This window comes from Mytilus californianus, unplaced genomic scaffold, assembly GCF_021869535.1.
Source record: "Mytilus californianus isolate M0D057914Y unplaced genomic scaffold, xbMytCali1.0.p SCAF_7, whole genome shotgun sequence".
NCBI classification, from domain to species: Eukaryota; Metazoa; Mollusca; class Bivalvia; order Mytilida; family Mytilidae; genus Mytilus; species Mytilus californianus.
Window position 1 is genome coordinate 40,604,076 of NW_026262723.1, and position 17,571 is coordinate 40,621,646.

The 17,571-nt window shown below is 30.5% G+C and overlaps 1 protein-coding gene across 1 annotated transcript; it reads left to right on the top strand.

The window, feature by feature from the left end:
* The first annotated feature begins 12,735 nt into the window (after window positions 1–12,735).
* LOC127708416 (probable glutamate receptor) lies at window positions 12,736–15,953 on the top strand. The gene is made up of 4 exons (XM_052213288.1): window positions 12,736–12,758; window positions 13,700–13,790; window positions 14,171–14,353; window positions 15,693–15,953. Exons 1-4 carry the CDS (start codon window positions 12,736–12,738, stop codon window positions 15,951–15,953), a joined length of 558 nt encoding a protein of 185 aa, XP_052069248.1.
* Window positions 15,954–17,571: the final 1,618 nt, after the last annotated feature.

Here is a 17,571-nt window from a genome sequence, read left to right on the forward strand (position 1 = left end):
ATATGGTTCTTCAACATACAGAGAGTGTGATATCTTTTGAACCCAGTTCATCAGATTTAACAGCGGATATTATACACCACACTGCAAATCCTTACAACAATGCATTTATAATTTAACTAGAAAACATTATGTTTATTCCAAGGTCATCAGTCAAAATCTCCTTCATTTATGATCCTTTAGGAATTAACCGGAAACGATTAAAGTAAGAGCAAACATAACATTGAAATGCATGCATGTTTGCTTTCTCTTTAGATTCTTTTAAAATTCAATATCAATCAAAATCCTGAGAACTGATTATACTCTCTTTAAAGATACTTTACCCGTAGATAATTCATGGAAATTAATTATTGACCGGAGCTCCAACTAAGATAAATATCAATTAATCAGTATTCAAAATCTTAAATATAAAATCACGAATGCTGCCCATATAAAATCTAAAAGACCTAGGGAAATCTATGATGGACTGACTTAATGTAAACATTTAAAATACATTGAAAACATATGAACATATTCTCTCTGACAGTCTTTATTGTATTTTTAAGCAGAATCATTAAAACTATCTTCGTTTTACACTTTCTCATCGCACAAGATCCGATATCCTGTATACTACTTTATGAAAATAGCTATAGTGAAATCTTAGTGCATCGAATGAGGTATTTTACAATTTAGTTTTGATGAATAATGCTTATTTATAAGACAAAAGGAAGAAGTAAAAACTCGTGATATGTATCTAGTTTTGATCTTTTGTTATTTATTTAGATCATTGACTTTAAACGAACTTTTCTGTTTAATCATGAACAATCACGTTATATCTCTCTTATTTTATTTAATGATTAACAATCTTGGAATTTTAGCTTCATACCCATTTATATATGCCATTTAAATCAATCGAAGAGCTGTTCATATTTTCTCTCGGGTATAGAATGCAAGGCATACGAATAATTGAAGTAATATAAATATAAGGAGACGTGGAATACATTGGCAATTGACATTTGAGCCAAGACTCACCAAAAGACTAAAGTACAAGGAGTTAAACAACTGCAGGTAAACATACAGCCTTCAACAATGCGCAAAAGCTAAACAGTATTGTAAGCCATAAAAGCAAGGATGTAAATAACAGCATGGACCATAAGGCTTCCAACAAAAATGAAAATATATTAGTCATATCAAAAGTAAGGAATATGACAGTTGTTTTACAATCGTTTGATGTGTTTGAGCTTTTAATTTTCCCATTTGATAAGGGACTTTCCGTTTTGCATTTTCCTTGGAGCTCGGTATTTTTGTTATTTTACAATCAATAGTTTTGTCCTTGAATGATTTGGTGTTGATTGTAAGTATATGATAGTATCTGTTTAATTTATTAATACCAGTTTCAGACTCGGGGCGATATAGGGCACTTTTATAATTGGTTAACGACCGTAACTATGTTGACCTTTACATATCGTTCAGTTACATGTATCGGTTGCTATCTCAGTGAAAAATACACCAATTTCCTTTTAAAGGCATCAAAGCATTATAATCATGCAGAAGTTAGGTTCCTTACGTAATCAAGATTAAAAACTTTACAACTGTTATTTAAAGAAGAATAGAATAAGTGTTTCTATGACTTTATCAAGGATATAATTCTTACCCTTTATTTTGTCTCTAGCAGCATTGATTGGAAAGAAATAAATTTGCAAAACTTGAATATGGTGCATCAAACTTAATTCGGCACAAAATGTATTACGTAATGTCGTATTTAGCAGAAAGATCATTTCAGTGTTTTAAATGTTGAGCTGGATCTGCTAGCCCAAGAGATCACTCCCGGGTTTTGGTTGGGTTCATGTTGCTCAGTATTTTGTTTTGTGTTCTTGTTTGTCTTTATGTGGCTTTCGATTTCTGCCATGGCGTTGTCAAAATTTTAAATTTGAATCTTCTTACTTTTTTTCTTCACTTTTCTCATTTTTACAATATTCTATGATTTCCTACAAAAAGTAAGAAGATCGCAAGGATGCGATGAAAAACCTTTTGTGAAAGATGAAAGAAAGACAACATCACTAAGATATCAGTCCAATTATTGTTAAAGTTCATATTCACACTATTTGTTTTTTCTCTGCAGGTAATCTTGAATTATTTTAAAATGGTGCAGTTTTCAATTATTTTTGTTGCGTTTTTACTATACACATGTAATTGTTAATCATATTTTTTCTAGATCTCAAATTGCTTAAATGAGACACGCACCTTACGAACATTTAACTCACAAACTAAGCCTGATACATCTTATTCATGATTCAGTCCTCAGCTAAAAATTTTTGTCCACTTTTGAATATTTGATTATTCAATGTAGAAAAAAATGATTATAGCTAAATCTTTATAAAAAAATATTCGGTACATATAATGTTAAAAGAAGGGGAAAAAAAACTACGATGTGTTTATTCATGCTAACGGTAATTGCCAAAACTTTCGAATGTCCCTTTTAAAGATTTTTTTTTGTTCACTGCAGGTGCATATATTATAGATGACATCTTAAGGGAAAAAACTTCAAACTTCAGTATGTAAATTATACTAATACCCTTTAAACCAATACCTCGATGTACTTCAGCGCGGTTCTCGATTGGCAGGAAAAATGTCTACTGAATATATATATATTTTTTAAATTCCGATGTTAGCTAATTGTAGTAATGTGTTGAATTGTCATTGACCGGTCATTTCCTAACAATCAACATAAAGAAAGTATGAACCTAGAAATTGTTAATTGGTGTATACAGAACTAAAAACCAACTGACCACTTGGTCCGTTTGCTCTCACAAATAGGACCATTTTTCGATTCATACTTTCCATAAATTATCTAAGACACTTTGTTTTCAGGTTGAAACAGCCATTAAACATGTGGCGATGGTTAATTGTGTCAGCTCTGATTATATCCTGTACACCCTTCAAGATAGGTAAGCTGTCTGTAATCAAAAAGACTTTTTTTATGAGGAAATTGAATAAAATATACAAATGAAAAACTCTGTTAGATTTTTTTTTTTATAAAATTGCAATTGTTGGTGTTATTCCTTATTCTTCTCCGGACAGAAACTGAATGTTTTATAAAAAAAAAACTTCAACAAAAGTTTTGAGCCGATAAAAGGAGCTATTATGTAATCTTATTTATTTTTATCCGAAAATGACTGTGTTTACTCGTACATTTGTAAATATGGAGATTTGAATTGTTAATTCTAAAACTGTCCATTTTTATTAGATTCATTTAACTGAAGTCAATTTAGATTAGCTTTTCACAGCGATGAAAAAGATTTTTAAAATACCAGTTGGAAAATATATGAATTTTGTATTTTCCTTAAAAATACTTTTCATGCATTGAATAGGTTTTATAAATTATTAGCTCGTAGACGGTTATGAAAATTATGAGTTGTGTGTTGGTAATTTGAAACAAACTAGATTGTAAACGTTAAAAATATACATTTGATGCACATAAGACAGCCATCAAACTAAATACTAGTAAAATACTAAATTTTTAAGGAGTCGGTGCTTTTTTTTTTGCTGGCAGAGCTTTGTACTTTAATGATTACTGAAAGACCTTCGGAGACTTACTAAAAGGTTCGCAAACTACATTATTTCAATATCGTGTTACAACGAGCGATGGCAAGTGAAACACTTCATTCCAAAAACAAAAAGAAGAATTAAATTGATTTAAACAGTTTCCTCCCTTTTTAACGTCATTTTTACCTATTTATAGGGGTTCTTATTGACACAGATTTGATTGATGGTGACCTTTCTGCTTTTGATGGCGTCTCATCAGGAATTGAATACAACAGACATGGTGTGTCAGGAAATAATGGGTTGAGAACGACTGACAAAGGTATATATATAACATCTAAAAGAAAATCTTATTAAAATGGTAAGGTTTGTTTGAATAACGGGAACAGTGAGACAGAATAAAAAGACACATATAAGAGCATTAAAGAAAACTTTCAATTTTAAAATTATTTCATTCTTGAAAAAAATATTAAAAAAGGTCCAAAAATGTTTTTTCAAGCATTAAATGGGCATAAGCTGTCAAATTCATGTTTACCGATTTGACTCAAATTCCCATATTTGATTTATAACCTTCTAAAACGTATATCCAACTTACAAAAAGTCAAAAATGAACAATTAACCATTCATTGACTCGATTATATGTATCAACATACAAATAAAAGTAATAAATTAAATAGATAGCGATCACATGCAATTGAATTTTCTAGGTCTGTTTGATTTCATATTATAGGTTAAACAAAAACGTTAATCATCGTTTTTACCTGTATAAGAATGAGTTTTTGTGGATTGAATCAGTCAACCAAATGGTTTACCCTTGCTTCACTTTCAATGTTGACATTCATTTCCTTTTAATAGCTGAACACGCCTAGTTCATGCGTAACCCATCTCTAGGCAAGGGGTTAAATAGAAGGTCACATGCATACAGATTCAATGAGGTCGAAATATTTACTTGAAAGTCAATAATTGACCAGCGATGTTTCTTAGCTTATTTTGACAAAATTGAACCAAATTGGTTTCTAAATGCGAATAATTATTTCACTATTTCACTTTCATTAATGATTGAACAAAAAAAAAGTCATATGTACGTTTTTTTCCCGGTAATCTCGGTTTGGTAACTTATTTCTTATCTAGTTTTTACTTTGAATATGAAGGTACATATATTATAACAAAGTCAGGTCAACTATCAGAAGCGCAGATACAAGCTGTCTGAAATGAGAATGACAATTGAAAAGGTTCTATCATTTCGGTGGTTTACACTTTGTGTTTCAGTTTGTGACCTTCTTAGTGAAGGATATGGTGGATTCATTTCATTTCTCGGATGCTCTAGTGCCCTGACTGTAGATTTGCAAGCTAGATCTAGAAAGATTCCTCATATTATGTACACAAGAAAACCATGCTTTCTCGGTGCTCAGCCAGAAACATTCCAAATAGTTCCGAATTGTAGAGAAGTAAACAAAGCTTTATCAAACATAGTTTCGAAGCTTAGTTGGTTGGACGTATTCATTATACGTGACAAGACATTGGGTAATATGAATGAATATATCTCATTACCTACCTTTATGAATAAATATATCTCATTACCTACCTTTATGAATAAATATATCTCATTACCTACTTTTATGAATAAATATATCTCATTACCTTTTCTTTATGAATAAAATTAAAATAATTTAAGTCAAGTTATGTTTGATATGGTCAATGATGGTAATGATCAGTATTATATATTTCAAAGAATCAATGACACCTTTTTCATTTCAAACTTGAGATCATTACATCAAAAACCCGTCATCTAGCTTAAGCAAAATACAATACGAATACCTTTTGACTACGATACCACTGTATAGATGAATATAAATAAATACAATAATAATAATAATACACAACATATTGCATTTTTCTAGAATCTAGGTGTCTCCAAGATCTAGTTGCACGTTTTTCAATTATTGCTGTGAGGTCAAGAATACTGAGTGCTTCGACTTTGTCCAACCAGCAGATTGTTACAACAACAAAATCCCACGACCCCAGTATAATTGTTGTGTTTATAGATGAACAAAGAGTAGAAAATATTTTAATCGAAGTAAGTGCCAATAAACACACATTTTTTCTTTATATGTAAAAATATTGACTGAGATATTTCTATTTTTGTTCTTTTTGATGTCTCTTCTTTTTGATTATATTTTTTTCAGTATAGTTGTTCACTTTATGATTTTGCTCACTACCTACATGTAGATACACATCAATCTTGTGTGTATCATAGAGTTTTGCTTGTTGCTTTAATATTTGAATAAATTCAAGCTTAAATATCTTGTTTCATTGATTTTCAAGCAGACATTTCACAAAAAAAAAAAAAAAAAAAAAAGTCCAAACAATATAACTGTCTATGAATGGATAAGAAAAATGTTAAACTCTCTGATTCCTAACACAGTTACTAAGCACTTTTCATTTCGACTGATAATTAGAAGCAACAGTAGTTTAAAATAAATAAAGAATGTGTCCATGGGAAACAGATGATAATCCAATTGCAATAACGTTATAAAAGGACACAACTCAAGAAAGGTAAAAGGGACACAACTCAAGAAAGGTAAAAGGGACGCAACCCAAATTCGAACTTGATCTGAGTTTTGATGCAATAAGCATTGTGTGTAAGTTTCATAACATATGGTTGAAGCAAACTCAGGTTAGAGAACAGAAACGAAAAATTCAGCATTTTTTTCATTTGTAAAGGGACATGCCTCTAGAACGGTGAAAGTGATGCTACCCAAATTCAAACTTGATATGTGTTTTGTGGAAATAAGCATTGTATATAAGTTTCATAATATTTGGTAGAGGCAAACTAAAGTTAGAGAACGGAAACCAATTTCGGGACGTACGCACAGATGTACGTAGGTACGGACGGACTTACAATGGTAACACTTAATGCTTCCACCACTGCGGCGGGGGACTAATAAACTGACAAGAAAGTTGTTGAAATATACAGAAATTCGAAGTGCAAATAAATATATTGTAATATTTTTCAATAATATTATATTTATGTCATTCAAATTTAGTGTGACACTGTTACGTCACAATGTTACATGTTTTTCTTTATTTGTTTTTGAAATGAGCATCAAAAACAATCTTAAAATAATAAACAAAGTTATTTTTTATTCGTGTATGTTTTTTTAATTTTAGTTCTATTATATGTTTCGGAGTTCAGTGTGACGTCCATTTTCACTGAACTAGTACACATTTTTGTTTAGGGGCCAGCTGAAGCCCGCCTCCATTGATGGCCTTGTTGGGGTTGTTGTCTCTTTGACACATTCCGCGTTTCCATTTTCAATTTTATTACTGATTAATTGTTTCTGAAATATGCCATAAAACTATTAAAACCTTTGAGAACTCAAATGAAGTTGTTATATTGTTAATTTCAATAAAGATTGCAGAACCTTTGGTGAATAACCCTCAAATAAAATAATGTCACAAAGTGGAAATCAGTTGTACTTCTTAGAAGTAAGTTCTGCAAGGTAATTATACATGTTTGGTTATTTGCATCAAGTAAAATTTCCACCTTTTCTATTTTTTTTTAATTTCAGGCAGAAGCACAGAACATGTTGTCCGCGAAAAAATCCTGGGTTTTTATATCACGTGATATTAAGTTACCACGAACTGTAAATATTACCTCTGAAGATTCCAGAGTACTATTCTTACGCCAATATCACAAGAAGCTGAAAATTGATGACAATAAATGTCTGACTGACTTACTAGAAAATTCAACGGTAACGAGCAATTTAAATTATATCAGAAGGTCAGGATTGGGGGTCCTTGTTTTTTCTATATTCTTTAATTTTTTAGGTCATTTTATTCTATTTTATATTTTGCCTTTATTTGGCACTAATTTTGTGCCCATTATTCTCTAATCTGAAAGAGGGTCTGCTTATGTACTTCATTTCTAGCTGTATTCTGTAGTTTAAAAGCCAATTTTTGTACTCTCTATATTTTGTCAAATCATTATCTTTTCTTTATAGTTAAGGACCTCATCATTTTCTATCCTTTATTTTCTTTTGGGTCGATTGTACTCTATTCTAATAACCCCATCCAGATCCTCATATTACTATTTATTATAAGTTTAAGATTGCACTTCAAATGTAGGTCTTAATGCATACGTAATACTAAAATCAACAAATCTGTTTGCATGTAAGAATTAATAAAAAAAGATAATTAAAATATTGAACCATATACAATTTCATAGTGCAAAAAAAATAAAAGGATATTGAAATTGTGAATTTCAAAGAATTTATAAAGGAAATAAATAAAAAGTTTGGTGCGAATTGATTTCATTTTTAATCTGGTCAAGAAGTTAATTTATATAGTTTTTGTTTTTATAATTATTTTCAATCTCATACAGAAATTGTTCTTTTATCAGTTTCCTACATAATGCATAGTTATCATTCGTGGTTTTTCTTTAATTTCATTTAGAACAGCTGACACTAGAATGAAACATAGAACATATAAAGATACAAATCGAATGTATAAGTATTAAACCTCCCGGGTTAACAGACGTGTCAGTCACTTCGTGTTTGACGATCATATTTTAACTGACTTGACTAAACCTGGTTTTATAGCTAGCTAAACCTCTCACTTGTATGACAGTCGCAAAGAATTCCATTATATTGACAACAATGTGTGAGCAAAACAAACAGACATAATAGGTGAAAACGCCAAAAATTGATATGATATTTTACGACAATGTCTGATAACGAAAAAAGATATACTTTGGCCTACATCGCGTGCAAACTCTGTTTTCCCCTGACTTCAATTTAACTATAGAATGTTCTAACTTACACTAACAATCCCAAGGGCAGCTTGTATACATCACGCAAATCTCCTTCTTATAAGTACATTTTCAAACTGCAGTCAAACCGGTATATAAAGGTCACACTTATAACCAGATAAAACATATGTTATAAGACAGATGACCTTTGAATTGACCAGAGGTTCACAATGTCTACAAATTAAGACAAGTAGGGCAAGAAGAGGTTGATCTTACAAGACATGTTTTCACTTAATGGAGGTAACATTCGTAGCAGTTTTTGGTATACATTTATAATGGTTGTTTCATCGAAGAAACCAAGAAGAGTACACGACATATCATTTGTTTTAAATAAGATTTACAACCAATCTTATTTCAGTTGATGGCTGAAATTCTAGAAGATGCTAAAACAATTTACAAGAAAGCAATAGACAACATCTTAGCTGTTTCTCCAAGTTTTTCATTCAAACCATTTGATTGCAGAAACCACACACGTATTCTCTCTACTGGTGACAAATTGATAACAGAAATGAAAAAGGTATTATATAAATCACAATCGAATTATTTGTAGAAAGTTCTCTAACGATAGAAATTGTATAGAATAAAACTTTTTATACCACTTTTAATACTGATGTCGACCAATGATTACTTTTCTGTGGAAGTGTTAATATATAAAATCGTAAATAAAAAGTATCAAAAAGTTAAATTTAATGATACAGAAAATTACTTTTTTGGGTCCTCATTGCTCTACATCTTCGTACATTATTTGACTTTTTAACTATTTTGATTCGAGCGTCACTGATGAGTATTTTGTAGACGAAACGCGCTTCTGGCGTATGAAATTTGTATCCTGGTATCTTTGATGAGTTTATTTACAAATAAAGCTATCGAGAAAGGCTAGTAAATAAAGGTTATATTGCCATGTTATGTTTAAGGACTTATAAAGACTGCAGTTTGACATGATTAAAACACTTCAGGTTTCTGAAGCGACGTAAAATAGATTCAAAAAGTAAATACACATAAGAAATGCATTTATTGTTAGCATAGTGATAGCATTTGATATTTTTTTAGTTTACATTAATTTGAAATGTCTGTAATTTGCTTAGGCTAGTAACAAGGCAAAACGTTTGCCCATTTCTAACATACACACCTTTTTACAGGGTCTAATTTCTTACCCATTTTAACCATCCCGGTCATCCAACTTTGCGAACCTACCAATTGATTTTGTTTTTAATTTTTTATAAAATTTTATTTGATTGAATATGTGTATATACAAACATTATTATCAGATAGCGAAATCATCAGTAATCTTTAATTATCACGATGACGTCAAAGAAGTACTATACATAAATGATCTGTATTCATAAAAAGCAAGATAGTGGACTTTTCAATCACAATAAGAACTAAGTTGTCATATCATAAAAGTTTTGTTTTCTTTAAAATATTTGTTTTTTCCTTACAAATTACTGTCATGTTTGGATAAAATATGACAATGACAGCTGTTGATTAATAAAGACATACTAATTTTTATGAAAATCCTCTCAGCTGTTAATTAATACAGGCATATTGATTTTCATGATAATCCTCTCACTTTCTGGTAAAAACGAGAATATTAAATGTTCAAAGATAATATGTATGTTCACCAGGGTGATGGTTTTAAATTAAATGTCTTGGACTCAAAGAATTCAAACACATCCGAAAAGACAATAGCCGGATAACTTCGGTATTTTTCAACGCGGAGAAAAACTTCCGTGCAGTTTCGTAATGGTTGTTAATGAAAAACTTGTTTGAAAAGGATCAAAGTAGAAAATAAAAAAATAGAATAGTATATTTAACTAATTGATCAAACGTTTTAATTCAGGAAAATAACAAAAGACAAGAGATAATTGAATAAGATCTTATCAAAATTATTGATTTAACGTGATAGATGTGACCTTAATAACCGTCAAAAATGGTCTACACGAATAAAAAAAAGAACATGTTACCCGAATTGAATTAAAAGATACACCGGAAATATCGGAAAGCTATTCAGTTGTCAAAACTTCCGATTATTTTTCAATTAAAGGCGATGAAAGGATGTTATATGCCATCATTTGATTGAAAAGAAGTAGCATGTGTTAAAGAACGTAAAAACACATGAAACGAGTTCCTTGTAATTATAATGTTACTGAAATTATTTAACCAATAGTGCATATATTTACTTAACTTAGTTCATGTTTTCTTGGCTTCTTTGGAATGGAATTATTTTATATTTGGTTTGGAGCTTGATAATGTAACTTAAAGGTTGAAGTTGGTAAGCAATTTTTACATCAGCCACGCACTTTCTGTTTGACGAAATGTTCCAACACTCATTGTACAAGGAAAAGTTAGTCAATCTTTACTTGGCTTCTGTGGAAGGGAATGATCAGTTATACGTCAGTTACCTCAAGTGATTACATGCAAACCCTGCGTTCTAACAATAATTGTATTTGTTTTTTTGTATTTTTAATGCGTTCCTATTTGTTAATTATTCTTCGTCATAACAGTTATTAAAGTACTTTGATGTTTTAGAATTTCCCCTTCAGAATCGGTTTATACTTTCATTTTTCCAAGTTTGGTTACTTTTTCTTTTAACACGGTTTTTCCATTCGAACCAGCGCTGTGTGATTGCCGAATTTCTAACGAGAATCACTGCATATCAAAAAGCTGTCGGCGAATTAGACTGGAAGGCAATAATTCAATCAGACACTATCCACCGACAACTAAATAAAGACGATGTAAGCAATTATAGATCAACATACGGCCTTCATGATTTATGACAAACGTTCTGAAATTATCCGTTTATAAATTTTTAAATTATAAAGAAACTGAGTTTTTAACTCCTTCAGGTAAAGTTGGCCTTAGTTGGATTTGGCATAGGTCTTATTTGGTTATATTGTTTATAATGACAGAACACGTCAAATAAAAACAAACTATTTTTTAAAAATTAAGTATATTGACATTTTGAGAACAGTTCCCCGAATTGAATTCCGAAACTTTAAAACATAAAGATTACACAACTGTGCAAATCTTACATTCGATTTTTTTTTAAATTTTTCACTTAATAGATAAACGTCAAAGGTCTAACTGGAAACTTGAGATGGGGTCAAAATAGGTACTTATTAGAAGCTGAATTACAACTCTGTAGTATTAAAGGTGTCACAGATTCTTTACACAATATTGGAAAGTGGACAACAGGAAATGGTCTTCAATTAAATGATGGCGTATTGTTTGGTAACGAGTTTACCGATTTTGGCGGGAAAACCTTAACAGTTGCAACTCTGCAGGTAAAATACATTGAGATTCTTGATTGTACATCTTTCTGAATAAGAACCGCTTATTTCTTATTCTCATTGAAACATTATGAAATTTGTTTGATAAATGTTCGACATCAACTAATTTTGAGCAAATTGTCAATAGTTTTATAAAAGAAATGTCTGAACTCATCTGAATAAGAGACAAAGTTTACCTATTTGTACTAGAAAAAAAAATGTAGTCCACAGGTAAACTGATGACATAAAAGATAACCAGAAGCAAACATACAGGATCATGCAAGACAATAAATATTTGATAAAAGAGAAGATATCAGCAATTATATGTCTTTTCGTTTCCAGGTCACTAGGTGTGATAAAATAGGTCAATGAAATACACAGCTTTATAAAATGATTTGATTGAAGAGAACTAAACTTTTGTTGTAAAGACGAAGCAAGGGCCAATTTTCCCTGAATTTCTTTATCTAAAAGTTTCAAAATCAGAAAATAGTTAAAATCGACTAGAAGTTGAATATCACAGTCTAAATTATAACATTAAACATTTCACAATAATTTTATACATATCTATTAACATGAAAAATGTTTTTTGAGTACTATTCTCTGTTGTTGAAGACATTTTTGATACAATATCACACATTTTACATGTTTTTGTAAAAAAAATATTGGAGGGCATTCTTAATCCGTTTTGAATTGATTTACGTCATTGTTCGGATTTAGCTTAAACGTTTTGGTCCTTTTCGGTTTATCAGCTCATTGTCGAAATGTTAATAAGGTGCAGTAAAAGTGTTAAAAACAAAACATACAATGAAGCTTTACTTCCAATGGAATTTTTTGGGTTAAAAATTCCAGTTTTAAGCCATATTAATTCAGACAGTTATCATTTGGTTCCATTTTTCTGATTACGCCACAATGTTGTTACACATTGAAGCAAGTAGTATACACCTGTAATGTTATTAGTCAAGATTGACAGATTTGGCCCTGGTGTAAAATAAATTCAGGGCGAATTGATGCTTCCTCCTTTGTATTGTTTTCCATTGATGTGTTTGATAATAATTACAGGTAGAACCGTTCATTTACATCGAAACCAACAACAACGTGACGACATACAAAGGATTCTGTTTTGATATATTAAACGAGATGGCAAAGCGTTTTAATTTTAGGTAAGTTTGAATAATTATTATGGGGCAACCCATGTTCTGGTTTTCTTAACACAAGAAAATCAAAAGCAGACACACAGAGGTCTATGACACTTCCTCTTACCCTACTTCTAACACATGCATGAATGCTCATTCATTTCTTTTCCAGTTACCTTTGTTTGCTTCGTATATAAATTAACCTTTCAATGGCGACAATACAATAAACAATAGCGATAATACAATAAATAACAGCGACATTTTATATTCTGAAATCCTCTTTAGTTAATCAAATCTACATGTATGTGATAAAAATAAAGTGATGTTTTTTTACCCAGAAGCATATACGTAAGAACTGTATGTGCTCGCATGGGTTTTAACATCTATTAATGCCTTTCTGCCAATTGACCAGGTTTTCCAACAATTTCAAGAATCAAGTGAATAACACCAAATCGTCTTTATATATTTTATCTAGATAATGATTGATTGGCTATGAATGAATGAAAGTATTGGGATAATGTCAATTCATCATAGATACCAGGACTAAAATTGAGTACGCCAGACATTCGTTTCGTCTATAAAAGACTCGAATCAAAAATGTTAGACAGGACAAATACAGTACGAAGTTGAAGAGCATTGAGGACCCAAAATTCCGAAAGGTCTTTGCAAATACAACTAAAGTAATCTATTCCAGGGTAGAAAATCCTAAGTATTTCGATTATTTCAAACTTTTGTAACCAGTTAATTGATTATTGTGACCATATCAATGATAATTCACAGAGCAGCTCCCCGATAATAAATAAATCCAATTATTGACATCTTTTGCAACAATTGTGAAAGACAGGTTCAAAACAATTAAATAATTCTAGCTCCCGATAGTTTTATGCTTATAAAAGATCGCTATCTATAAATAAATGACAACATTAAATGTGTGGTATTCTTTAATTTCATAATTCGAAATATTTTAGTTACAAAGTAGTTCATCCCCCGGATGGACAATATGGTGGTCCCAAAGAAGATGGATCATGGACAGGAATGGTTGGCATGATCATGCGAGGAGTAGGTTCTATGTTAATGACATACAAGATACGTACATAATTGTAGATACATGTTAAATACTATTTAAAAGACTATAACAATATGTTTTGGAAGTAGATGGAATGCATGTATTTATATTACATTCGAAAATTAGATTCACGATAAAATATTAATTCATCCAAAGTGGTTCAAAGTGTGAATTGCAAAATTGAACTGTTTTCTAAGTGTGGACGATAAAACTAAACTGTATTCTACGTATGGACATTAATATCTTAAAATATGTTTTCTGAGATACATTTGGTACAATGTATAAAAGATAAACCCGCGAAAAAACCAGTTTACGTTTAATATGATTAATTCGTCTCAACTGCATTTAAAAAAATTGACAAATTTCATTACAGGAAATAGACATTGCCGCAGCTCCTTTTACGATCACTTCTATAAGGGAATCCGTCATTGATTTTACTGTACCAATAATGGAGGACGGTGTGGGAATCTTAACTAAGAAAATCACCGAGGAACCTTACAAATTGTTTAAAACACTAAAGCCCTTTACACTTAAAGTATGGGGCGCCATTGGGATGGTAATAATTGTTGTCGGCATCTTCTTGTATATTGTAAATCGACTCAGTCCTTACACTGTCGATGGTCAAGATCTAATGGTGGACACAGCTGCTGAGCAAAAGAAATTAAAAGAAAATATGTGGTTAATCTATGGGTCCTTTCTCGAACAAGGTAGATATTAAATATAATACAAAATGTTATGCGGTATATCCTTTTGTGCGTTTGTATTTATATAAAACTTTATAGTTAAACAATGCTAGTTAGACATGTAAAATTCTTTTTGAAAAAAGCTTTGTATAAATGATTAAACACTTATTTTCTAAAATATTGATGTGTAATTGCTGAAAACTATTGGAAGATCTTATTGAATGGGAAAAGGCGAAATCAAAAAGAACTTCAATTTGTAAAACAATGGACTAAACTGTTAATTCAGTACGAAAATGTTCATGCTTTAACTGCAGCTCTTTTCATTGAAAACAATAACTAATTTAGCAAAACGTTTAGCTTCTTCACGCCCAAACTGTTTACGAGTAGGTGTATGTGATTTTCGCCAATTATATTATATTGCAATATGTATACTTAAATGTCAATTAATATTTGTGTGCACTTAGTTCAATTATACATGCTTGTCTTAAATATTTGCATATTTCCCTGAAGTTGGTTTTATTAAATTTCACTAAAGGCTATGTCATCATATTTTCACCACAGTCCATTGAGAACATGAAGAAATTAAATTTGAATTATTTATGACAGAGTTTTAATTTGTGTTTACATATTTCTTTAATTCGTTATAACAGATTCATCTTGATTAAAATGAGTTATTCTAGATTTTGTTAGTTTGTTTTTACAAATTCTTAATCTTATTCATATTAAAGTATTAATTCTTTTACACACATTATGGCGATTTTTCAATTTGTGTAAAAGAATTAATACTGTGGTACGAATAAGATTTAGAATTTGTAAAAACAAACTATCAAAATCTAGAATAACCCATTTTAATCAATATGTAATAACATATTTTTAAATTTATCAAAATGAATAATTTGATTTGTCATTACATGCAGGTTTAACTCATTAACTATAAATTTAGAATTGGACAATATGAAGATATATAAACAACGGAGGGTGCTACATGTTGAACAGGATCTGCTTACCCTTCAGGAACACCTGAGACCACACTGGTGTTTGTTGGGGTTCGTGTTGCATAGTTTTCTATGTTGTGTTTTCTATACTGTTATTCATTCTTTGTTGGTTTTTAATTTTTGCCATACCATTGTCAGTTCGTTTTTCGACAAACGAGTTTGAATATCCCTTTAGTATCGTCCGCCTCTTTTTTGCTGTGGTTCAAATATATTTAAGATATCTTTTTCAATAGCTGTAGATCCACGCCCGAGCGCTCCTTCAGGAAGAGTTATGTTGGGATTTTGGTGGGTGTTTACCATATTGATGTTAGCAAGCTATACAGCAAACCTCGCTGCATATTTGACTGTCAGTATTACTGTGCAGCCGATTAACAGCTTGGCGGAACTCATTGACCAAGACAAAATAAAACCTTTGGTGAAGACTGGAACTAGCCTCCATACGCTTTTTCAAGTAATTAAAATTTCAATAGTTAAATAACATTACATTACAGGATCGATATAAGAATAGTATATTACTACAATGTAGTTTATGAACGCACTATACTTTACCATTAATAAAATTTCAACGCAATCATGACTGTTACAGATCAAAGAAAAGCTTTAAAACAAACAATTAAGTGATGGCTGGAGCATATGTTGCTCCACTAATTGTGTTAATAGAGAAGAGATAGACATTTTAACTTTTAAAAAATATCAGCCGGTAGATGTTTTCCTGTTGATTATATTGATGATATAAAAAAAACTAGTTAAACGACGCATTAGAAGTCTCATATGGTTAAATTACCATAACAAAATCCTTAATCACATTTTATCGCAAACATAAAAAAATTATGAAAGATTTCATTAAAAACTTTGACAACAATAAGCTTTCTCTTTTAAATGTAATACCTATTACAAGTTGCAAAATAAGATTTTCCTTAAAATTTATAAATACTGCGAATATTTCTATTGATTGTAGCATAGTCTCCAAAGACATCACTGGCAGTTGTATAACGTAGTCGATAAAATTCTATGCATTCATTTCCTCTGTACACCTTTGATGTATGAAATTTCAGTTTAATAGTAATAGTTTCACACATGGACATGAGGTAAATAAAAAAAAACTTTTGAAAATTTATATATTTAACCTAATTTGTAACTCTTTTCTCCTAATTTCTAGGAGTAACTGGGGTTTGTCTAACCATGAAAAAGGGGTGGTTTATTATTCTATGACAGAGAATCCCTGCACGCACTAATTAAAAAACACAAATCAAAGGAAAAGCGCTCTGAATGAAGTAATTCATCTCCGAGTCACTTTTAAACCTTCAGCCTAGAGCACAAAAACATACAGCACTGCACGTTCAATAATTGTGACTACTTTCAGACAGCTTCTTCTGGTGTATACACACAAATATGGGATAAAATGTCTACGATGCCATACGTTACAAGTCGTGCAGATGCTGTGGAACTGGCGAGAACTGGGGAATTTGCTTTCATGACGGACATTAGTCAGCTACAATTCATTCAGTTACAAGACTGTGAAGCCTTTGCTCTAGCTCAGGAAGTCTTCAACCAAGCTGGATTAGGGTTTGTCATGCCAGAAAACGCACCGTACAAGGAAGCTTTTAATCTAAAGTAATACAATTCAAATAGATTTTCACATTCATTTAGATTTTTACCTTTCTTACAATTAGCGGACTTTTAGATATAAACACTGCATGAAATGATGCATTTAATAGGAAATTAAATGCATATTTTATGCATATTAAATTTCAAATTGAAAAAAATTATATGCATTTACTTCATTGGAAAATTTCTAATTTAACATAAGTTTAACCTAAATTTAATAAAGCAAATAAATTCCCAAATTTCAACCTAGTTTAAAGACATTTTTAAATCTGAATAAATTTCAAATTTAAAGAATTTTAATATGAATTAAATTAGAATAAATTTCAAATTTAAAGAATTTTTAATATAAATTAAATTTGAATAAATTTCAAATTTAAAGAATTTTTAATATAAATTAAATTTCAATAAATTTCAATTTTAAAGAAATTTTAATATAAATTAAATTTGAATAAATTTCAAACTTAAAGAATTTTTAATATAAATTAAAT

Excerpts from the sequence above, each read along its gene's own strand:
- LOC127708416 (XM_052213288.1), top strand. The coding sequence starts at position 12,736 with ATGGCAAAGCGTTTTAATTTTAG. Across the intron at positions 12,759-13,699 it reads GCAAAGCGTTTTAATTTTAG|TTACAAAGTAGTTCATCCCC; the intron begins GTAAGTTTGAAT and ends GAAATATTTTAG. Across the intron at positions 13,791-14,170 it reads TTGGCATGATCATGCGAGGA|GAAATAGACATTGCCGCAGC; the intron begins GTAGGTTCTATG and ends ATTTCATTACAG.